Source organism: Psammomys obesus, unplaced genomic scaffold, assembly GCF_907164565.1.
Source record: "Psammomys obesus unplaced genomic scaffold, mPsaObe1.curated_primary_1811, whole genome shotgun sequence".
Classification (NCBI taxonomy): Eukaryota; Metazoa; Chordata; class Mammalia; order Rodentia; family Muridae; genus Psammomys; species Psammomys obesus.
In genome coordinates, this window is record NW_026596046.1 from 15024249 (window position 1) to 15050105 (window position 25857).

The 25857-nt window shown below is 38.3% G+C and overlaps 1 protein-coding gene across 1 annotated transcript in view; it reads left to right on the forward strand.

Moving 5' to 3' along the window:
• Agbl1 (AGBL carboxypeptidase 1) overlaps nt 1–25857 on the forward strand; it is an 820675-nt gene that overhangs the window by 548580 nt on the left and 246238 nt on the right. Inside the window, exon 22 of the mRNA XM_055623242.1 lies at nt 11809–11966. Within this exon, the coding sequence (XP_055479217.1) occupies nt 11809–11966 (158 nt within the window). The remainder of the gene's footprint in view (nt 1–11808; nt 11967–25857) is intronic.

Consider the following 25857-nt stretch of genomic DNA (forward strand, 5'->3'; position numbering starts at 1 on the left):
GAATGGATATATGGAAGAAAATATGCTAATACAATTTGTAGACCTGCGTGAAAATCTCTTTATAATAAAACCTTACACATTGATTAGCACATTATTTCCATTTATTTTTGCCCCATTAAATGTTTAAATTAAATCAATGGAGTTACAACAATTTGCAAAATAATTTTATATTTAATTTCATTCATAAACTTGAAATTTCCCATTATATAAAATATCAGTTGAGATATGCTATTGTTCTTTCAACTATATGTATTGTTTAAGAAAATGTGAGTGACATTGAAATATTTTTAATTATTGGAAAACAATAAAAATGCTCAAATAAATATATTTGGAAATCAATCTGGCACTTTCTCAGAAAATTAGGAATAAAGAAGCTAAGGAACAGGACAGGAGCCTACCACAGAGGGCCTCTGGAAGAGTCTACGCAGCAGGGTAGATGCAGATGCTGAGACTCATAGAAACTTTGGGCAGAGTGCAAGGAATCTTATGGAAGAAGGGAGAGATGGAAAGACCTCGGAGGAACAGGATCTCCACAAGGAGAACAGAGGCAAAAAAAAAAAAAAAAATCTGGGCCCAGGGGGTTCTGCAGAGACTGATGCATCAACCAAGCACCATGCATGGAGTGGATATAGATCCCTGCTCAGATGTTGCCTATGGCAGCTCAGTTTCCAAGTGGTTTCCCTAGTAAGGGAAGCAGGCCTGTCTCTGACATGAACTCAGTGGCAGACTCTTTGATCACCTGCCCCTGAGCAGTGCAGCCTTGCCAGGCCACAGAGGAAGATGATGCAGTTATTCCAGATAAGATCTGATAGGCTAAGGTCAGTTAGAAGAGAAGGAGGATCTTCCCTATCAGTGGACTAAAGAAGGGGCAAAGGTGGAGAAGAGGGAGGAAGGGTGGAACTGGGTAGAGAGGAGGGAGGGGGCTATAGCTGGGATACAAAGTGAGTAAATAGTAATGAATAATTAATAAATAAAAATTAAAAAATATTTTGCTTCAAATATCATGACCAATTTTGTATGTTTCTGCATCATCAACAACTTAACCCTGGCCATATAGATCCTTTGCAAGAAAGGTCTTTCTTGATTTGTGTGTTCATCCCCTTGCTCGGCCTCACATGTTTTGCACTATTCCCATCACATGTAATTGGCAAGCATACCTCTGAGATATCATGGGTTTGTGTCAAAACCATTGCAGTAAGGCCATTATTGTGATAACTGAATCACAAAACCTTTCTGGTAAATATATATACCTTAATTAAAAATTTTATTCTTGAAAGTTTTAATCTGTAGGTTAAATGATACCACTATTGTTTTCAGAGTGCAATAGAAAACAATATGACAAAGTGAAGCATGCTTATTTTGAAATGTATAACAGGATTTTCCTATGTGTGAATGAAATTTCATTATTTTTCAGGCTGTTTACCAAAGTAATTCCAGATGAAGATTTTTGCTACGTGCTCTTTTGAAGTGGAATTATTCTGTCAACTCCAAAAAAAAAAAAAATCTATTAGCATTTTGATTTCCTGTGTTTTTGTAGACCACGATGAGAATTTGTGTTGTGTAGCTCTGCCTTGCTTTCCCAGAATTCACTGTACTTGTTTATTTGTTTAAATATTCCTTGTTAGTGCTTGATGCAGAAATGTATCACATAACTCTTGGATGGTTATTGCTTAGTCCATTCTCAGATATTTCATAGCTAGATTGCTATTGTGAATAGACTTTTTATTACACTTAATAATTTATTTTGCTGTTTCAGGGAAAGAAAATTGATTTTCATGTATTTAATTTGTAACCCTGTCTACTTACTCAGTTCTTTATGTGTGTCTAATGCAGTCTGTGTTATAGTTGATTCATTTGGCTTGTATTAGTATATGATCAGTCTTCAAACAATGATAATGGGATTCCTTCCTTCCTAATACATAAAGCTCACTTTTCTTATTGGATTTTCTGGAACTTTTCAAGCAATATTATTTAATAGTGATGAGAACAGGCTATAATTTAGGTCATAGCTTTAATAAGGACAATGTTACAGTTCTTGGTTTTATATAGCACTTGCTATTTCTGTTGATAATAATGAAGGCTTTTCTAATGTACACAAACTAAGTTATTCACACACATACATCCCCACGCAACCCCTTCCCTCCCCACCCACAGAAAGATAGACACACACGCATGGAGAATATTGTCTCAGGAGATCCATGAGTGATAAGTCGCTTCATTTTCATTGTACCTATGAGGAAACTGAGGAACTAAAATGTCCAATGACTTCCTGTCAAATCACACATATAGACATAGTAGCATTTCGGGGAGGCTTTCTGGGACCATGTCCTGTTTCACATTGAGCACAGCGCCTTCCTGAGGCTCACATATTGCAATATCTATCTATCTATCTATCTATCTATCTATCTATCTATCTATCTATCTATCTATCTATCTATCTATCTATTACAATTTATTCACTTTGTATCCCAGCTGTAGCTCCACCCTCATTCTCTCCCAATCCCGCCTTCCCTCCCTCTTCTCCTCCCATGACCCTCTCCCAGTCCAGTGATAGGGGAGGTCCTCTTCCACTTCCATCTGACCCTAGCGTACCAGGTCTCAGCAAGACTGGCAGCATTGTCTTCTCCTGTGATCTGGTAAGGCTGCTCCCCACTCAGGGGGAGGTGATCAAAGAGCAAACCTCTGAGTTCATGACAGAGACAGCCCCTGTTCCCCTTACTAAGGACCCCACTTGGAGACTGAGCTGCCATGGACTACATCTGTGCAGGGGCTCTAGGTTATCTCCACAAATTGTCCTTGGTTGGAGTATCAGTCTCAGAAAAGACGCCAGAGCTCAGATTTTTTGGTTATTTTGTTCTCCTTTTGGAACTCCTGTCCCCTTCAGGTCTTTTTTATCTCTCCTTTCTTCCCTAAGATTTCCTGCACTCTGCCCAAAGTTTGGCTGTGAGTCTCAGCATCTGCTTCAATACCCTGCTGGGTAATCTTTCAGAGGCTTTTTATCAGGAATGCATGCAACTGTCCTGAGTTTCTTCTTTTTTCTCTATCATTTAATTTCTTGTGTCAAAATCTGTTTTAGTGGCATTCCCAATTATACTATTCTTTAAAAAAAGATTGTCTAGGTCACATTACATAATTAATTTTTGTATATTCTATTTCTAAACATAAGATTTCTTTAATTTGGGACATAAATATTTATGTATCCCTGCCTCTATGTTCTATCTAATGTATGTCTGTCTGTCTGTCTGTCTATCTATCTATCTATCTATCTATCTATCTATTTATCTATCTATCTATCTATATCTATTCATCACTCTCTGTCTGTCTGTCATCTATCTATTATGTATCATCTAGTTATCATCTACCTATTACAATCAAACAATCTATCTATCAACCTGTCATCTATCTAGGTTTTATCTATCTATTTGTCATTTATGTTCCCTATCTATCTATCTATCTATCTATCATCATCTATCTATCATCCATCTATCTGTCAGTCTGTTTGTCTGTCATTTATCTATGTTCTATATTAATCTATTATCGATCATCTATCAATCTTTTATTTATCTAAACATCTATTTATCATTTACCTATTTTTATCTATCTATCTATCTATCTATCTATCTATCTATCTATCTTTTATCTATCTACTATGTCTACAAATATATAGCTTTCTAATCTGTCATTTCTGATTAGGGTGATATTTTATTTCTGCATTTTTTTGATAAGTTGCTTTTAACATCAGTCATATAGCAATTTCTTCAAAACTGAAACCATTGCTTCTGGAGGAAAGAAGAAAACTTATTAGATTCAAGATTCAAGTGGCTCAGAGAGATAGAAGTTTCACAGAGCCTGTATCAGAGACTGGATAAGCAGTAATGATTGCTTAGGGTAAGGAGATGTTCCAGAGGAATTGCTTGCAAGTTGGTCAGAGAGCTCAAGGGATGCACAGTTATGAGTTTTCACCAATACTCAGGTGCGCTTTTCAGAGTTGCAGCTGTCTGAACATCACCAACGTTCATTTCAGTAATTCCAGCTGATTCAGTGATTCACTGTAGACACTGATGGAGCTATTCCCCTAGCATGTCAATAGTTGGGAGCGGGCGGTTATTGGTTAATGTCTCCCTCATACAATACTATCTTTCTCAGCTAGGGTTTCTGTTGTCCTATGAAACACCATGATCAAAAATCAAGTTGAGGAGGAAGCGGTTTATTAACTTATACTTCCACATTGCTGTACATCACCAAAGGAAGTCAGGATAGAAACTCCAACAGGGCAGGAATCTAGATGCAGGAGCTGATGCAGAAGCTGATCCAGAAGCTGAGTTCAGCTTACTTGCTTGCTTCCCTTGGCTCTATTTCTTATAGACCCCAGGACCACCAGCCCAGGGATGAGACCACCCACAATGGGCTGGGCACTCCCTCATCAATCACTAATTGAGAAAATGCCTTACAGCTGGATCTCATGGAGGGCTTTTTCTCAACTAAGGACTCTTTCTCTTTGATGATTCTAGCTGTGTCAAATCGACACAAAACCAGACAGTGCAGCTTCTGTGAACATTTTGAAAAAATGATTTTTTTAAACCTCTATCTTTGTGCATTGAAAAACCTGTATATCTTGCTTTACTGACTTTAGTGTTAAGTAGTGTGAGCAGCCTTAGGTTACTCAATTTGATTACTTTTATCTATCCTGATACTTTTCATGCCCTCTTGTAGTTTGTGTCTCATATATTTAGTGAGAGTGCTTGATATTAGGCTCAGTTATTCTTTGGAAAAGAGGCAGATACTCTCTTCTCTCTCTTCTTTTCCTCTTACTGACTTCTGTTAGACTCAAGAGCCTGTCTGAATCTGAAATAAACATAGCCAAAAACCTGTGGCTGGAGAGGATGCAGAACTGCTGCCTTTCTGATAAACTGATGTAGTGTCCAATTGCGTTCTACATATTTATCCTTATTCCCATTGATTATCACAGCTCTCCTCATCACCAAAGAAGCACCTTTCTGCAGTGGACAGAGATTATTTCAGAGAATAATTGGTAAAAGTGAAGTAAATAAGTAACTTTGGAAAAGTACATATCCCTCATGAGACATCTGTAATATAACCCCTACACCCAAGGCTCAGGGAACATTATGGAAGAGAAGGCAGAAAGATTGTAAGAGCCAGAGGGCCAGGAGAACTGCTGTGAGTTATTCTATGCTGGACAAGAAGGAGTCATACTCATAAACTCTAAAGAGCTGTATTTACATACACAATGCCGGCTCAAGACTGTAACAGTGAAAATTTTAGCAGCAGTATGGGAAGGCTTCCGAAACTCCACCTGAGGAACTACAGGCAGTCAATGGATGCTAAGGGAGTAGGAGTGAGATTTGCTCAGAGGTGTGCTCCTGATATATATGTATGTGTATATACATGTACATATATACATATACATGTGTGTTTTTATGCATATATGTGTGTTTCTGTGTACAAGCATGTGCATGTGTAATAGATACTGTTATATATAATGATAATAGGACACAGATTTGAGTACAGAGGAAGGAAGTTAGGGAGCGATGGGTAGATATGATCAAATTGTAATGTAACTTAGAATGAAATTTTCAAAAAGTGAAAAAATAAAGAAAGGATAACATAACTCTTCCTATATGTCATGAATAGTTATCTAATTATTTTTACCGGTCTTTACCTTAAAATATTGGATAAAATCATGAAGTTGTTTCCTATATGATGGATTTCATATCTTACATAAGTCTGTTAACCCTTTCATATCTGCTTTTTTTTTTAACCACAATATTTCTTGCTAAAATACTGTCTTACTTATGTATATAGGGAGTGTTCAATGGTGCTTAGTTTTTATAAAATGAGACATTTGTAAAGCTCTTCATCAGGGTTAGGGTTAGGCTTAGGTTTAGGTTTAGGCTTAGGCTTAGGACTAACACCAACTCCTGTCTTTGGGCTTTGTGGCAAAAGTTGAAGAGCATTCATAGTTTGAGGATTGACTGAAGAATAGATATCCTATGAAACCAGGATAATGCATTCACAGCATATCAAGAGTAAAATATTTAATTTGTGAAGAAATAAAATAGGAATATTCAGCGGGATAAAGGTAGAGAAGCCAAGCTTTTATTTGTACTCACTAGACAGAACCTTCTATCAAGTAGGTTTAAATTCAAATTTCACAGCAAAGTACATAAAAGTTCACTTAAAAATGTGATCTATAGGAAAGTTCTATTGAACATGTACCTAAGTATGTAAGGCAGAAACACAGGATTTTTAACTGAAGAATGCATTAAAACATATCTACAAAGGATTACTTCAAAGTTCAACATACATCAACTTAAAATTTCAAAGATTATAGAATAACTGAGCAAAATCCTAGTTTAGTACTATTTAAAAGAAAAAAAAATAGAACTAATGAATAATGCCCAGGTTGGCTATATGTGGTAAGGTAAAGCAATATAAGGTAAGGGTGTCAGAAACAGTTTTCAGTGTGGTGCATTGACAAGATTCAGTACAATCAGAGCATTAGTAAGAATACTCAATACGGTTGGAGAGAGAATCATTGAAATGGAGCACATTTATCAAAATGTGTTCAGAATTCATTATAATGAGAGGAATAAATGAAAACTGTGTTACTAAGGTTAAGTCATATGGAGGGCAGAGCAAATCAAATAACATAAACTTACTAGTCACTTAAAAAATTCCTTGTCAGAGAACATTTGTGGAGGCTAAACTCCAAAGGATACTAGACGTTATTTTTCTAGAATCACTGAAAGACCCCTTATAGTGTTAAGGTATTCCTAATGAAAGAAATGAAAATCTTAATTTTCTTAAGAGTGGCTAGAATTAACAGATCTCCCAAAAGACTGAAGAAACTTTATCCTCCATTTATGGACAGACTTAAGCATTTTTAACAAATGTTCTATGAAGCAGAATTCTCTTGAAGTTTTGGTATGCAAACATTTTCAAGATATAATTGTAGAGACCTCTCCTAAACATCTACATTTTACTGAAAGATTACAGCAATAGATGTGGCCATATTTAGAGCCCAGGAAGCTGGGTAACCAAACTCTCGTCATCATTAACTCTTCAGTATAAACTGCATCATTGCATAACTTGTCTCTGGCTTTATTTTATCATTAAGTCATGAGCATTTTCCATATTGCTAAATGATTGTTATAATTATCATTTTAATTGCTCCATTACACCCTATCAGACTTATTCCATTATAGTTTCCTTAGTCATTCCTTCTTTATTAGACATTTAGGTTTTATTTCTCTCAAATTTTGATTATTACATATAGCATTGGCATAATCTACATTTTTATGTATATAGCTTCACTTTTATTTTCAATCAGTTCATTAGGAATAGTTCCCTGAAGTGACATTATCATGTCAAATGTTATTGAGTAATTTCCCTAAAGGTATGAATCAATTTACATTGCAACAGACATTTTGATATGTAGCAGCTTTGGGCATTAAGGGAGGTAGAAATATTACAAACTTAAATGTGTATGCACTCATTTACTGGGTATAAAAGGTAGTTATATTTAGAATAATGAAATTCAACATTTTTTCATGTATGCTTATTTTAATAATTATTTTTACTGTTATATTCTAACTTTTATGCTATTTAAGGTTTTTTTTTTCTTCCTTTCGGTCTTACTCATTTGTAGCAAATATTATTTGAGGGCAGAGATTATCAGAATAAAACATTTGATGTTTGCTACAGTGAGGCGTCTTTACTGTTATCATGAATAGATACTTGCATATTTTGGCAACATTATACCAAAACAGCAAGGTAGAACACACAGTTGTCTAATTGAACTCAACCTTCTTTTCTCCTAATTCTCCTTTTTTTTACAGAGGTTGAAAAGTCCTACTAGGGACTATTAAAGAGAGGGTGTTACTCTTTGACAGTGCTTTTTTGTGAAATAGAAGCAAATTCATTTTGGTGACTTCTCTATTTTTTTTTCTTCTCATTTGGATGATGTGCTGGACGGAGCTACAGTAGTCAGAAGAAAGACAGGGAACATAGCCATGATTTTAAGATGCTGAAACAGTGCCATGAATTACCTACCACTGTCTACATTCATGAACTATTCAAAGCAAAATCTCTATCTGTGAGGCAGTTAATGAACTGTCAGGGAGAGTTGGTTTTCTTTTTTATTGGCTCTTACTTTTTTGTTTTTAATTTTTTATTTATTACAATTTATTCACTTTGCATTCCAGCTGTAGCCCCACCCTCATTCCCTCCCAATACTGCCCTCCCTTCCTCCTTCATCTCCTCCCATGTCCCTTCCCCAGTCCAGTGATAGTGGAGGTCCTCCTCCCCTTCCATCTGACCCTAGCCTATCAGGTATTAACTGACTGTCTTTCATAGTCTTCCTCTGTGGCCTGGTCAGGTTGCTCCCCACTCAGGGGGAGGTGATCAAAGAGCCAGCCACTGACTTCATGTCAGAGACATCCCCTGCTCTCCTTATTAGGGAGCCCATTTGTAGATTGAGCTGCCATGGGCTACATCTGAGCAGCAGGTCTAGGTTATCTCCATGAATGGTCCTTGGTTGGAGTACCAGTCTCAGAAAAGACCCCTAGGCCTAGATATTTTGGTTCTGTTTGTCTTCTTGTGGAACTCCAGACACTTCAAGGTCTTTCTATCTCCCCCTTCTTGGTAAAAATAAGGAACAAGACAGGAGCCTATCACAGGGGGCCTCTGAAAGACTACCCAGCAGGGTATTAAAGTGAATGCTGAGATTCATAGTCAAATTTGGGCTGAGTGCAGGTAATTGGCTCTCAGTTTTAAACTAATTTAACTACACATTTATTTATACACTCACTACTGTGAGACTATCTGCTCACCAATGAAGAGGTAAGACATGATGTTTTACACATAATATCCAGAGATAAGGAAGTTCCCCTTGAGCAAAAACATGCACATTTTAATGTTGATGAGTTGTGACAATGGGAGACTACAATTTGAAGGCACTCGTGAATTCCCTGCCCAGAAAAGTTATAATCTGTGGGACAAGTGCAGTGTGTGCCTAACGAAGAAGTTGCAAAGGCCTCTCCATGTTCATCTGGGAAGTGGCCTTGCTTGTCCATTTATTAGGCATGGGCAGCGTACCATAGATGAGTGTGTGTACCATGCCTGGGAAATAATGTTAAGTAATAAAAGACATTGCATAGTCCTTCCTCTTGAAGATTTATTTCTACACCAGGATGTGGATGTGAGAAAGAGATCATTCATATAAACAAATATTGTTGATACTGTATGAGAGTGAAAATGAAAATAAAGTAGGAGAGAAAAAAATCAATAGGAGAGGGCAAAATGAAACTGCAGACTTGCCCAAGTTTCCTCAGTCAATAAAATAATATGAGTTCCTTTAGGAGTTTTCTGAACTAGTGTTTTTATGACACCAAATGCTGCTGCCTGAAATAAGTGAGCCTACACTTGGGATAGAAGCTATTTTCACATTATAAATGCTATCACTTCAGTTACAACCATACAGAAGTGGACTGGTGTGAAGAAATGGCCCCCAGCTAGTAGGTGTGTTTCCCACAGTGCTTGTCCAGTTATATGCCTAGCTAGAGGCTGAGATTTCCACATGTCCGGGGCACTTCCAGGTCCATAAGGCTGGAGCGTTGCTTGCTTCTTGAGGAGACATACCATAGACACAGGGCAGGTTACTGGATGGATGTGGCCTTTGCTTCCTTTACTCTGACCCAACCAAGTTATTCTCCAAGGAAGAAGAAAGTCCACACAAGATGAAGCAAAGAGTCAAAATTTAGAACTTCAGCACATGGAACAAGATTCTGGTTTTTCCGCTCTCTTTAAAAAGTGGTCTTTTCCTCCTGTGGACTTGAGGAGGAAATAAAAGCAATTTGTTCAACATCTGTCTTCCCCTTGTATTTTGGCTGTTTACAGAGGAACTTGCTTCCCTCAACTCTGATGTAATGTCTCCTTTCTTTAGAAAACAGGTGTCAAAACAAGCAGAAAATCCAATTTTCAAGCAGCTCAAATCAACTTGAGACTTTCTACTCACTGGGGTGCTTTTACCTTAGAAGTCTCCTGTGAGGCTCAGTGCTTCTCAGTATCCAATTTTGTGTTTTGTTTTTTTCCTCCACATGTTTAAAAGCAATTCTTGCAAATCAGTTCTGCCCTATCTCTGTCCTCTACAATATAGCGACATTGTTATTTGGATGTAAAATTGTATATTTTAATTTTAATTGACATAATAATTGCACCTATTTTAGGAAACAGTGTTGTGTGCATATAATGTCTAATGATTAAGCAGTGTGTACATGTGTATAATGTCTAATGATTAAGCAAAGCAATTATCACATCTATTACATCAAACATGAATCATTTTTCTTGCATTCTGAGATTCAAAATCTTTTCCTTTAGTTGTTTTGAAATACATAATAAACTGTTTACTAATTTGTAATTATATGTTGCAGCTATAATGTACTATAATATAATACATTGAATAAAACCAGTTATTTTGTACAATTATTCTATCCCAGTGAAATATATTATATGATCATAGAATAGCATTTTATTAAAATAAATTATTGATTTTTTTTATTTAGGTGTTATATGTAAGTCCCAGGGTTGTTCTGAATTGCATCTAATTAAACCTTGATTTTAGGAAAAATGAAAGAGAACCTGTGCTAACCTTTATTTATATTGCAAGGATTCTGAAACTTTTCCTCATCAGGTGTAAAGGGGACATAATTTATAATGCTTTAGAGAGGACCATGATCCCATTATACAGATGTGGAAACCAAGAATGATAAAGTGCCAAAACCCCACATGACACCATCAAGAAATAGTGAAGCTATGATATAAATCTAAATCAGATCTGAATTTTGAAAAACATACTTTCTACCTTGCTGTGTAACTGTCTGTATTTATATATATAGCATTTCATTGGCAGTAGTGAAGGCAGAACTCTCTTGCTGGTGTGTGTTATTAGCTATGTGACCTCAGATAAATTCCTTGGTTTTATGTGTCTGATTCTCCTTCTATGTGGATTAGAGAAAAAAATTAGCTTGTGGAACGTTGGTAAGAAAATAGCTTACCATGAAGTATGTGAGTCTGTGAAATGTTCGGAATACTTATTGGCATCGGGTAGGTTCCCAAAAAAAAGGATTGTCAGTTGCTGCAAACTGCCCCTCTCCCCACCTCCCTTTCTTCCTCTTAGAGAGGGAGGGTTTCACTATGTAGTTCAGGCTAGCCTGCAACTCATAATCCCCCTGCCCCAGCCTTCCAAGTGATGGGTGGCAGGCATACTCTATCATACCTGATCACCTTGCTCATCACTACTTCATGAACTAAAACATAGAGTGCTAGGCGTAACTTTGCTCTTGTGCATTACCTTAGCCCAGGAAAAGAGATAATTTGAGAGAAGAATAGCTTATTCTGCAATTTCAGCATTAATATGTGAGGGACTCGCCCTTTTTGCCATTGTTTAATGGCAAAATTGTATATCTCCTAACAAGATGGTTAATAATAAACCTTTGTTTTTACAGTAACCTTTCTTTCAAAATACAGAGGAAGCCTGTGGATGGAGGGGGTGATCCTGTGCCACTCATGCCCTTTATCATCCCCTTGTTCTTACTATCTTGTCAAGAAACACAGAATGTTCATGCGGCACAGGTTGAGAAAAGCCAGCTTTGGAAAGTGACCATAAAGCACTATAAATCCTCAATGTCTGTGAGAAATATACATCCAGAGTCTCTCTTCCTAATCTGAAAATGTCACTACTCAGTTCCCACTGAGCAGTCACTGTTGATTGCTTTTTTTAACTGGCAGGGTCTACAGTTTGGTACCAGAGAACTGGAGGAAATGGGAGCCATGTTCTGCTTGGGCCTCCTCGTCATGGAACTCAGATCTGCAAGGTGCAGCCATAAGCTCTTGGCTCGAGCTACAGCTCTGCTGAATGCAGATGTTCTGGACCACTACCTCCAGCGGTAAGATGCTTACATGGAAATCAGGGATGGCTCAGGTATATCCAGTACAAGTGTCGCAGTGAAGCAGATCAATGGCTCCGTGATAGACAGAAAATAAGGATGAGCTAATAAATGAAGGTAGGTTCAACCGTACTGCAAGGAAAGACAGGCTCGGAGCTTCACTGATCCTGAAAATGTGGGGAGGCTGTCACTTGTACACACGTGTAAATGTAAAACTTTACATATTTATAAATATATACTTAATGCTTACTGCTTATGATAATGAAGCTGAAGGTGGGTGCCACAACTTTATACAAGTATAGACTCTGAATTACATTCTTATACACGTAATGTTTTTGAGTTATTGCTCAATATAAAAACGGGGAAGTGTCTCACTGCTGACAACTACACACTTGAGTCAAGTATCTCTTTCTCAGACAGCATCATACTGGGCTAGAAGATAAGCTATCATTGGTCAAGAGAAATTAAGTCACATGGCAAGGAACGGCTGGGTATCTGGGAACTGAGCATCAGTAGTGAGTCAAGGGATGGAGAACCATTATCCAAATGAGCCTTTTGATGCAGTTTCCTGGAGACATATACTTTAGTCTTGACCAGAATGAATTCAGGGAAGGGAAGAAATAATGCCACCCAAAAGGAGAGGGGACCAAGAATCATCAGAAGTTCCAAAGAGGCTAAATCACAGCCTGCACTTTGAGCAATGGGACCAATGGGGGATTGACTGTCTGCTGGTAAATGAGGGAAGCATATAGCCATGCATTTTGCCTTCAAAAGCAAAGGCAAAGGTATTAACATGGGAAGCCATTTGTTTCCAGCTAATTTTCATCAGTTTTCTGTGTGTCACTGTTAAAATGCTGTTTCACTGTGGCTTCGCGTCAAATGGCCAGTCAAGCCTACAGAGATCCAGTAGTGTGCATTAATACAACTTTGGAAGGCATCCATTGCTCTGAGACTTAATTACCTAAATACAGTAATTAACTTGCTCATCACAGAGCGATATAGAACTCAGATGGCAGACTTAAGTAAATGCAATGCCCCCTCTCCTCCCCCCTTGGAGATACTGCCATCCTTTACTGTTGTTTGGACATCGCAACCACTTCCATCTGCCCCTGCTTTCTTCCTTACACCTCAGTGCCCGATGTCTGGCATGTTTGACATTGTTTCAGTTTTCCAACTCCCCCTCTGACAGCAAGTGCATTCATCTGCTTCGATTTGTATTTCTATTTGTCTTCTCATCTTTTCCTTCACTGAGCAGTCTTGGGTGGAGACGTGAGTGAATTTTCTTCCTTACCTTTCTCTCCCCTCTATCCTCAGCTGCTCATTGAGGGAAGATTGAGCAGAACTGGCATTGCTTGCTTTCCCTGAATTGATTGTGCCCGTCTGTTTGATCCAGTGCAGTAAGGATTAGTTGCCTGTAAACGAGAACAAGAAGAAATCTATCAGAGAAATGTCTTTTCTAATACAAGTCTAAAGAATCAGTGTCAGGCTTCAAATGCAATGGCTGCTATGTACGTACTCATAAGACGATAGCTGTAGCTGTCACACGCACCCCATACCTCTGACGATCAACTGTTAGCTGTTACCAGTCAAGGGTACTGAGGCTAGACAATGCCTCTTAGATAGACTCAGTAACTTAAGGACAGGATGCTTGAACAGAGGATGTGGTTAATATGCTTGTTTGGAATATATGTGAATTAAATTTGATAGATATGTTTGGTAGAGAACAACAATAGGGAACATAGCTATTCCATCCAGTTCTATTTTTAATTAAAATATCTGTTGTATTATGAAGCCATCGGCCAAAAGAGACTCCAGTCCGTGCTCAAAGGGCCTGATGACTACACGACTTGGGGAAAATTAAGCTCAAATATCTCAGAGGAAAAAAAATCCTTATTCACCAAAGTATGACAAAAAGGAATCTAGTAGAATAAAATCTGCTGGTTTCAAACCAGAGATAAGCTCTTTGAATGATACCTGGTTAGTTTTATCTGATAGAGTTAAATTGAGAAATACAGTAATCAATTGTACTTGATAAAAACTGCTAAACATGAAAAGTGAACACACAGGCATGACGTTCATTTTATGATGGCCAAGTACCACTGAACACAGGTCCTGCACTGGATTGTGGTTGATATGTCCAGTCACACTCCATTGGAGAAACTGATTTTCCCTTTCCCAGCGGCTGTTAACTGCAAATAGCTTCTTGGGTATGGGTGAAACTTTGTGTCTTCTCCAGTTTCTCAGTGCTTGGATTTTGGCTGGTTTAAATCAACAACAATAACAAAACAAAAAAAGAAATATGCAAATCATCAGATCAGCTCCTAGGAATTCACCCATTACCAGGACTTGATAAAAATGCAAAGTATGTGGCTGATGCTTGTCAACAGCTCTCCGTATGTTTTTTTTTTATTTATTTATAACTTATCTTAAAATATTTTGTATATGTATGAGTGTGTGGTGTGCGTGCACTTGCATGTAGCTGTGCACACCCCATAGGGCATGCAGAGGCCAGAGAAGTATATTTGATGCTCCTTATTCACATGAGAATGAAACGGTGATCCTCCACTCTGTTCTCCACTGTCGTGGCATTTTAGGTCATCCTTCCCTTTTCACATGGGTGCTGGGGATTTAAACTCAAGCATAAATGCTGGTACCACAAATGCTCTTAGCCACTAAGCCATATCCCTAACCTCTCTTAGTATGTTTTAAAGAAATCTGTGCCAAACTTTCCACGCCCTGCCCTTCTTTGGGTATAATAGTGTTTCCACTACCTTTTATAAAGACTCTGATGTCATAGAAGAACGAAAAGGGGAAAGGATGCTCTTTTTCAAACCCCTGCCTTAAAGAAATGCAAGCATATGGCATCTGAGCCTTTAACTCCCTCAAAGGCATTAACTCCTGGGTACACCCTTCAGGGAAGAGAACGTGTAGCTATACACACAGACACAATGTTTTCTGACAATTGGTTTCATGCCTCATTTGCCATAAAAACAATTAGAATGCCAACAGATCCACACAACAACTTGCCATCTTTCAGGAGGAAAGGAAAGGTGGAAACACTGAAATAAAATGCATGTGCTCCTTGCTTCCTGTTTTCTTTTATGTCCTCTTCCTCCTCCACGTTTTTCATTTATAAAATGTCTCCTGACTCCTAAAAGCCTCTTTCCATCTTCCTTCCTTCTCTTTTCCTTTCTCCTCCCTCTCAGTCTTCTGCCTGGCAGTAACCGTGTGCAGCGCAGGAATGGTTGCAGAGCTGCCTCCTCTGGAGGTGTGCTTCATCCACTGTGACAGATCTTTTGCAAAGTCATTTAACGGTTTTGCTGAGTCAGCTGCTGTTCATCTTGATTTGTGTCCCTCCACTGCCTTTTGATCTCCTCAGCTCAGAAACCCTATCTCTATGTGTTCCTCCATTAACAACAGAGGAATGTGCTGCGCCTCAGCAACCACTCAGTAACTCGTAGATGCTCCAAATCACAGATGGCCTCTTTAGTCTGACTCTTTAGCACTTACACAGAGAAAATTTGCTTGTTTTTTAGTTTGATGGGACAACACTAAAAACCAAAACTCTTATCCAGACTGTAGGAAAAATACTGATTTTATTTGTGTCTCTGTGTGTGTGGGGTGGGAGGGATGGGCGTACTTCTGTGTTGGTAGGTACAGACCACATGGCAATCCCAGATGTCCGTTTCCGCGTTATTTTGAAATAGCATCTCTCATTGGCCTGGAACTTACCACATAGGCTGTGTTGGCCAGCTAGCAGGCCCTAAGATTTCTGTCTCCATCAAGGCCCACCCCCACATCTGTATATTATAAGCATGTACCACCATGTCTGACTTTTTATGTGGAATCGGTGGATTGAATTCAGGTTCTCTTGCTTGCAAGACAAGCATTTTTTTTTTCAACTGAGCCATCATCACTTTATCCCTAGAGGAAAAAAATTAATAATTAAAAACAATTGATTTTCATTTTAAAACTATGTTTTTATTGTATAGAGAGATGGCTCAGCACTTCAAAGCCCTTTTCTTGCAGAGAACCCAGGATCATTTCCCAAAAACCACATGGTGGTTCACAACTGCCTATAATCCAGTTCCAAAGGATTTAAAGTTTCTTCTGGATTTTGTGGGCTCCTGAATGCACATGGTACGCACACAGACACAGACACACACAGACACAGACACACACACACACACACACACAAAGAGAGAGCCTTTTATTTTATTTTTAACTTCTTGTTGATTTTTTGTGTGAATTTCACATCATGCACCCCAATTATCTCACACGTCTCCCCATCCCTTCATATCTGCCCTTGCAACCTCTCCACAAAACCAACCAACCAACCAACCAACCAACCAAACAAACAAACAAACATAAAAACATCTCTCCATGGAAGCTGCATTGTGTCCCACAAACAAAACAAAATAAAACCCTTTTGTCCACACATCTTTACTTGCAAATGTTCATTGAAATGAAGCATTGGTCTGGCTCTAGGCCCCTGGCTTCTGCTACACCATCAATACTGGAACCTCTCTGGGACTCCTCTCAGAAATCCTCTTGTTGTCCTATGTCATGGAGATCCTGCAGCTTTGGATCTGCTGGGCCAGCTCCTTCACACACTCCAGCAGTTTACAGATGGGATAGATGCCCCCTTTTAAAAAGAAGGAAAATATAGGTTTTTTTTTTCTATAAAGCAGAATATATAATATGGAAAACACAGAAAGCACCCCACCCCTGTCTTTATAACCCCCAACAATGTTGAGAATGAATATATTAAAAGATTACATTACTTTACAACACATTTTCTAGCATTCTGTACTGACATCTTTTAGGTGGTGCTGACATGTAATTTCAGCTACTTGGGAGGCTGAGACAGGATAATTGAAAGTTCAAACTTACCTGAACGATAGGGAAAGTGAAAGGCCAGCCTGAGCATCTTAATGAGTCACTGCCTTGAACTAATATGTGAAAAGAGGACTAAGTAAGGCTCTAACTAAGTAGTCAAGTGCTGGCCTAGAATGCACCGGAGCATATGTTCAGTGCCCTAGAAATAAGAATATACGTAGCCTACCTTTTCATCACTGGTTAGTAATGTCAGTTAATTATATAATATTGTCATGTGCATGCACCTAGCATATTTTGGTTTTATAGTCTGTTCCATCAGATTTCAAGGGACACATAGTTTTTATAGTCTTGTAGCATTACAAAAGTAAACATGTGATCTTGAAAGTACAGCTCATTAGTATTTGCTTAAGAAAATGCTCTCCGTGCTCCTATACTTATCTTCACTGATGAATTCTTTACCGGGCTTTTTAACTGCAAAGCCTGACTCCCTGTGATTTTAGTTCGACTTTTATTACAGTAGTAGATGTACTCAGTCTGTTGACTATTGATCCCACCATCAGATCTGATACCTGTGTCTGCTCTCCGGAATCTTTGAGGGTCTCTGTAGAATATGTCATGGTCATTCTGCTCCCCCTTTATGTGATTGCTTAATAAAGCATCACAAGCTTTTAGATTTTTTTATATTTGGGGAGGGGCATGTGTGAAAAAGGGGAAGGGAAGGTGGGACTAGGAGGGGAGGAGGGTTGGGTTCATGGGGAATACAAAGTGAATCAAGTGTAATTAATAAAAGTTAAAAATATTTTTCAAAAAATATTATCACACATATAGCTGCCATTTCCTAAGTTATCATTTTAGTTACATAGGAAAATTCTGCAATATTTTTTAACCTTTATTAATTACACTTTATTCATTTTATATCCCCCCATAAGTCCCTCCCTCCTCCCCTCCCGGTCCCACCCTCTCCCCCTTTCTGCATGCATGCCCCTCCCCAAGTCTACTGAAAAGGAGGGTCCTCCTCTCCTTCTTTCTGATCTTAGTATATCAGTACTCATCAGAAGTGGCTGCATTGTCAGGATTCTAGGTTATCTCTACGGATAGTCCTTGGTTGGAGTATGAGTCTCTGGGAAGTTCCCTGTGTTCAAATTTTCTTGTTCTGTTGCTCTCCTTGGGAGTTCCTGTCCTCTCCAGCTCTTACTATTTCCCACTTCTTACATAAAATTCCATTCACTCTGCCTGTCAGTTGGCCATCAGGCTCAGCAACTGCTTTGACAGTCTGCACGGCAAAGGCTTTCAGAGGCCCTCTGTGGCAGGTTTCAAGGTTGTTTCCTGTTTTCTTCTGGCTTTCAGAGGCCCTCTGTGGTAGGTTCTGAGGTTGTTTCCTGTTTTCTTCTGGCTTTCAGAGGCCCTCTGTGGCAGGTTCCAAGGTTGTTTCCTGTTTTCTTTTTCTTCTGATGTCCATCCTCTTTGCCTTTCAGGATGGGGAGTGAGCATTTTTAGTTAGGGTCCTCTCTTTTGCTTAGTTTGTTTAGTTGCTTAGTTGCTTAGTTGTTTAGATGTTCAGATTTTAGTGGGTTTATCCTATGTTGTATGTTTATATGAGTGAGTATATACCGTGTGCATCTTTTTTGCTTCTGGGACAACTCACTCAGGATGATCCTTTCCAGGTCCCACCATTCACCTGCAAATTTCATGATTTCCTTATTTTTCATTGCTGAGTAATACTCCATTGTATAGTTTGATTATTTCCAGCCGTCTATTCCTTTTTGGTGTGTCTGCTTCTTCTTTTTCTAGGGTTTTTAAGTAGGCCATTAAGGTGCTTGAATGAGCTGTCTCGATTTGTTATGTTTGCTTGAATTTCACCGAATTCAATAATTTTGCTTAAAATTGTTTTGAGAAAACTGTTTTTAACATGTTTTTATAATTTATTCACTTTACACCCCAGTTGTATGTAGCTCCTTCCCAGTCTTCTCCAGGTTCTACCCTCCCTCCCTCTTTTCCCCTATCCCCCTTCCCTAGTGTTCAGAAAGAAGGAGCTCTCCTCCCCTACCATCTGACCCCAGTCTATCAGGTCTCATCAGGACTGCCTGAATTTTCTTCTTCTAAGAAAGGCCTCATGTCCAGGGAGAAGTGATCAAAGAGCAGGCAACAGGCTCTATGTCAGAGATAGCTTCTGCGCCCTTTAGTAGGGAATCCACACGGAGACTAAGCTGCCTATTGGCTACATCTGAGTAGGGTGTCTAGGTTCTCTCCATGCATTGTTTTGGTTGACACATCAGTCTCCTTAGGGCACTCTGGGACCAGATACAAAGATGTCATGATTTCCTGGATAGTACCTTTAAGTCATTCATAGACTAAAGGCTCTGTGAAATCTGTGGGTTTCAAATTAGCACTGTTTTCATCAATTTCAAATTATCAAAAGTGTAAAAATATTCTGCTGACACCTCTCTTTAACTGAGCTCTGGCACACTGATTCCTATGTTGCATAACAACTCAGAATATTCTGAGCTTCATTATGTAGTTGCAGGTCAAGAAATGCTCGATGTTAGGTAGCATTTGTGAGGAAGTTGGCCTATGGATTTGGCAATCATAAGAATGATGAGATGCCCTGAGATATTAAATGGCTCCTTAATTTGTCAGGGAAATTATCTGATTCATCAGGAAGAAGCATCAGTCTTAGAAAAGGACACTAACAAAAATTCTTGTTACATCAGCAGGTAAAGAAAAGTATAACCTGTTTTTATACAATTTTATGCTGAGTCTTCTATAATAAGTAAATTAAAATAATGAAAACTGAATGTTAGTGTGTCTGTGAGGAAAGAGGTTTAATATGACACAACTATCTGCAAATTGGTTTACTTTCCTCTGGAGAGTAATTTAGCAATTTTCAAGAAGGTCTGTAAAAGCCTTTCACTTGATATGGCATTTCTAGCTTGCAGAGTATCTCCCAAGAAAATAAACAAAATGGGAAACAATATTTTAGAATGTAGATATTTATAGAAACGATGCTGCACCGCCACATAATTTTAAATACCCCAATCTCTAGTGGTAGAAAAAAAGAGTAATATTATTAATAATATTTCTAGGATACTATAAAACCAAAAAACAATGGATAGATCAAACATTACTATATCCTAGATGCTCGGGCATTTTGTAAGTATCAATTTCATTTCTAAAAATGATCCTTTATGGCAGATATCATTATTCATATCTGTACTTTCTATTTTTATGTGCTTATTGTACATGTGTGTGGTGTGTCTGTGTGCATATGTGATTTGTATGTGTGTTGGCACGTCTGTATGTGTTTAGTAGGGAGTCAGTGGGTGGCCATGTGTGTATTCATGGAGTACTAGGTTGATATCAGGAGTCTTCCTCAATCTCTCTCTTCCTTATTTAATGAAGCAGGGTCTCTTAATCGAGCCCAGAGATTGGGCTTGTCTAGTTAGCTAAATTGCTCCAGTACAGGTCTAGCCCCCTGAGTAGCGGAATTACACATCCACACAGCATTTGTTCTGTTACCAGAGATTCAAACTACAGTCTTCATGTACATAGCTTGCCATTTCCTTGGTTACCGCCATTACATTTCTTATAAATAAGGAAATTAGGTTTTAGGGGTGTTTAGAAATATGTCATGTGTGAGAATCTTCGGTAGATTATGACAGATTTTCAATCCATTTCCAACTCCCAGGTTCAAGCTATACTCTCTGTTATATTCAGTCTTTCAAAGGATAAATGAAAAAAAAAAAAGCATGCACACATAATGAATGTCATTTTAGCACCCCATAGAAGCACTGCCAAATGTAAGGGAGATGGAAAGTGTGTAATTTAAACTAACTCAGTCTTATTAATTTGTTTTGGTGCAATTCCTGAAAATATGTGCTGGGTGTGTATCCATTTGTCTGTGCTTGTCAGTTTAAAAACCGAATGATTGGGACTTATTTTGGCCTGGAAATGCATCTTGATTGTTTTAATATCATACAAAGAAGACGAATATCTTTTCCCATGGGTTAAAGGTTCTACAATCTAAGGAATTAAAAATTCAAAAGGGAAAATGATAATGCATAAAAAAGAGTGAATTGTTTTTATATTGAATTTTCAAAATGTTTCTTTTTAATTTTAGCCATGAAAGCAAACATAGAACAATCTCTCACCCACAGGTGACTGTACAGAAATCAGAGGATCTACTTGACTCTCTAGGTCTCTGGGTATAACTAAGTGACTTTCTTATGGCCACTCATACTGGCATCTCATTCTCCTGAGCCCCGGGCTCAGCCAAATGAATGGCTTCTCTTTTGCCTATGAAACGATAAACGCTTGAAAACAGAATAGGCTTCCAGCCCTGGAGGATGGTTTCAATCAAGAAACCCATTCTTCCTGTTCTACATCAGTGGCATCTTTTGTATTTTGTTGTTGTTGATTCTTAAAACATGGAAGAACTAATGAAATTCCTGAAGTTCCCCCCCCCCAATCATTAGGACAATTTGGTTTAATTTAAGGAAGCTTCAAATCACCTAGGATGTGTGATCTAACTTCAGAGCCTCTACATGTGTATTTTAGTATTATTCATCCCCTCTGTGCTCATCTAATTATGTTGTCTTTCACTTTATTATATGTCCTATTGACCCATATTATACTGCCTAAGGCGCCAACACTTTAGAATTTGGGTTCAAGGCCATTTTACCCGTAAGTATTAATTTACTAGATATTGTAAGGGAAAACAAATATATGCATGTAACACAAAGGTTGCAAAAACAGAGAAGCAAGGGAGGAAGGGAAGGAGAGAGGGGGTTGGGGAGAAGGAGAGGGAGAAAAGGGAGGAAGGGAAAAGCCACTATTTAGAACAAATACAAACTCGATAAAAGACTAACAATGGAAATAAAAATAACCATGGAAAATTGACATTTATTTATGATATCTTACATTTGAACAACAGTAGTTTGGGAAGACGAAGATGGGTTCTCAGTTCCAGAGCATATATATCTTTTTATCTTAAATTTTTATCCTAGCCAGTGGCCAAGTTTCCCTCTCAAGAAAGAAGAAAACTAGAGATGAAAAGAAAACCAGAATGTTAATATTCCTCCAGATCATTGCACTGACTAGTTTTATGTCAACTTAACACAAGCTAGAATCACTGGGGAAGAGATAGCCTCAGTCGAGAAAATGCCTCCACCATATTGGTGTGTGGACAAGCTTGTGGTGCATTTGCTTGATTGATGTGGGAGGGCCGATCTCACAGCAGGCAGTGCCATGACTAGACTGCTGGTTGTGGGCCCTATAAGAAATAACCCGTAGCAAGTTATGAAAAGCAATTCAGTATGCAGCACTCTTTCACGTCCTCGTTTTCAGTTCCTGCCTTCAACTTCATGCCCTGCTTGAGTTTCTTCCTTGACTTTCCTGAATGAAGTAAACACTCCCTCTCCAAGTTGCTTTTGGTCATGGTGTTTCATCACAACATTAGAACAGAATATATATATATATATATATATATATATATATATATATATAATATTTAACATATATGTGTTATGTGTGTGTGTGTGTGTGTGTTTGTGTGTGTGTAGTAATAGTAGTAACGGTACCATTAGTAGTAGTAATTTTTTTTTTGACAGTGGGCATGTGGCTCAGATATCTGAGTAGCTCCCAAGCATGGGTCAAAATACTTCTGTTGACCATAGCCTCTGCAACTGTAAAAATATGGCAGCTCATATTCATTTTTAGATATCATGTCTTGAAAATTAAATACATTGGGGTAAACAAAAAAGTCTATGAGTAAAAGTGCTAGCAACCTAGCTGTGAAAAGCATGGTAGAGAGAGAGAACCTACTCACAAAAATTACCTCTGACCTCCACATACTTACTCCTGCCACACAAAACAAAGCAATGCAAATTAAGTTAAATGTCTCAAAATAGCTTTCAGCTTTGAAGTTGTTATGCTTATTCTCAAATGTATGGACATTCACAGCATCTCTCATCCTACAGTCACAGAATCAAGGCTTTGAGATTTGCACTCCGTGCTTTGAATACAAGACTTTGAATTATACGTGTGGTGCAAAGATCATGTTTGATTGAATAAAACGTATGCCTTGTCTTGATACTAATAGGAAGGTAATAAAGGGACCTATGATTAACAATGCAAAAATAAAAAAGAGAAAGAAATTACAAAAGCATGACATGCAAAAGAGAGGCTCTAGCACTAGATTAGATCTAATGCTAGATCCAAAGCTAGATGTGTATCTAGCATTAGATACACTGAGGGGGAAAAAAACATGGTATGGAAAAATGCTTAACATAGTCAACATGGGAGGTGGAAAGAGAACAAGATACAAAGACCTTTAGAAGGGGCCTTCGGTAGCCTCCCTTCCTAGGATCTCAGTACACAGGGTGTTTTATCCCTGAGATGGATATTTTGGAAGAAATAAATTGTGATTTGACTTTTACACTGATTTGTGACACTGAGACCCCAAGCGTGTCCCGGAACAGAAAATAATTTTCAACCATAGGAAATATCATTATGGAATTATTGACTGTATTTGTGGAGAGTGCCTAGCCCATTAGGAAATGCGGATTAGAGTGATGTTTTGTAATCACTCAGTAATCAGTACTTTGTTATAGCGCTTTGATTCTGGGAAGCTGGTTACTGTCCTGGGGTTTGCTGGTGGCTAACGAAATGACTGCAATGAAGAGATAGAATAGTGGAGACAGAACAGTTGGACATGTGATGCAGATACGGTGTGCATTGCCTTAAACCAGCCCCCAGGAAGTCATTATTTCTATTATCACTAATTGTTAGTGTGTGGGGAGTACAAAAAAGCTGAGTGTATCAAATGTTTGATAAAAATAAAAAAGCTGCAAGGTTTTTCATTATTTCAAACATAGCTCAGTGATTTTAAATTTTTCTTTCTTTCCTGAAACACATTACAAATTATTCTATAATACAAATGTAAAAAAAATGAATCCTTAGAAATTTATCTCCATAAATCAATGTTCTTCCCCCAAATCCAGCTCCTCTACATTCAGTACAAAGTTCAAATCCAGTACAGTACCTTTCTTGGCAGGGAATCTTAGATGAAAATTTAGTCAAATATTCTGAATGCCTTACTCAATAGCCACTGGAGCCACAAAGTGGAAGTAGCTCATTTGACTTTGTTATTATTCTTGTTTGTATATTAATAACTTAGGAACATCCTAAAGAGAGCCCTAATTCATCATTATAGTCTTAGAAAAGGATGCTCAGTTATCTTTTGGGTCTGCCTAGTATCAGCTTTTGAAGGTTTATCGTAGAAAAGAATGACACAGTATGCTAATGAAGCAGTTGTCACAGCCTTTGTAGTGATGCTCTGTAGATCCAGAGGTAACATGCATCCCAGACTGAAACTTTGATTAACCACTCATTCATTGCACTTCTAGGATATAAATGCTTGAGAATTATTGAGTTTTCTCATCAGATAAGCATGATTTACTTAATTGCACTGATAATAATAGTTACAATTAATAATATCTGTTGGTGGTTTAGCAAGTGCTAGACACTATTTTCAATTAACATTCATATAAACTTTTAAAAATCACCCAATAGTATTACAAATAAATATCATTGCTTCCATTATACAGAGGTGAAATCAAGCTACAGAGAGTCTAAACAAACTTCCCAAAGTCTCCCAGATACTAAGTGTTAGATCTGGAAATTAGATTGTGACATGTGTACTGTGATACCAGTGTGTTTAAACACTGTGGAAGTTTGAACAACAGAAGTAGTTTTGTAAAAAAATCATCCAATTTTTTGCTTCCAATGAAATGTATTAGCACCAGTTAAGTTTCTGTTAGAAAACTAGATTTCTCCACATACATTTTATTTTTTTTCAGTACATTTATATTCTTTTTTTAAAATTTTTTATTAATTACACTTTATTCATTTTGTATCCCCTCATAAGCCCCTCCCTCCTCCCCTCCTGATCCCACCCTCCCTCCCCTTTCTGCATGCATGCCACTCCCCAAGTCCACTGATAGGGGAGGTCCTCCTCTCCTTTCTGATCTTAGTCTATCAGTTCTCATCAAAATTGGCTGCATTGTCCTCTACCTTAGCCTCATAAGGCTGCTCCCCCCCTCAGGGGGAGGTGATCAAAGAGCAGGCTAATCAGATTATGTCAGAGGCAGTCCCTCTTCCCATTACTATGTAACCCTGAGATTTCACCTTACACCCATCAGAATGGCCAAGATGAAAAACTCAAGGGACAACACATGCTGGAGAGGTTGTGGAGAAAGGGGAACCCTTCTCCACTGCTGGTGGGAATGTAAACTGGTACAACCACTCTGGAAATCAATCTGGCGCTTTCTCAGACAACTAGGAATAGCGCTTCCTCAAGATCCAGCCATACAACTCCTAGGCATATACCCAAAAGAGGCTCAAGTACACAAAAAGGACATTTGCTCAACCATGTTTGTAGCAGCTTTATTTGTAATAGCCAGAAGCTGGAAACAGCCCAGATGCCCCTCAACTGAAGAATGGATGCAGAAACTGTGGTACATCTATACAATGGAGTATTACTCAGCAATGAAAAATAAGGAAATCATGAAATTTGCAGGTAAATGGTGGGACCTGGAAAGGATCATCCTGAGTGAGTTGTCCCAGAAGCAAAAAGACATGCATGGTATATACTCACTCATATAAACATACAACATAGAATAAACCCACTAAAATCTGTACATCTAAACAAACTAAGCAAAAGAGAGGACCCTAACTAAAATATTCAATCCCCATCCTGAAAGGCAAAGAGGATGGACATCAGAAGAAAAAGAAAACAGGAAACAACCTAGGAACCTGCTACAGAGGGACTCTGAAAGCCAGAAGAAAACAGGAAACAACCTCGGAACCTACCACAGAGGGCCTCTGAAAGCCTCTGCAGTGCAGACTGTCAAAGCAGATGCTGAGCCTGATGGTCAACTGATGGGCAGAGTGAATGGAATTTTATGTAAGAAGTGGGAGGTAGTGGGAGCTGGAGAGGACAGGAACTTCACAAGGAGAGCAACAGAACAAGATAATTTGAACACAGGGAACTTCC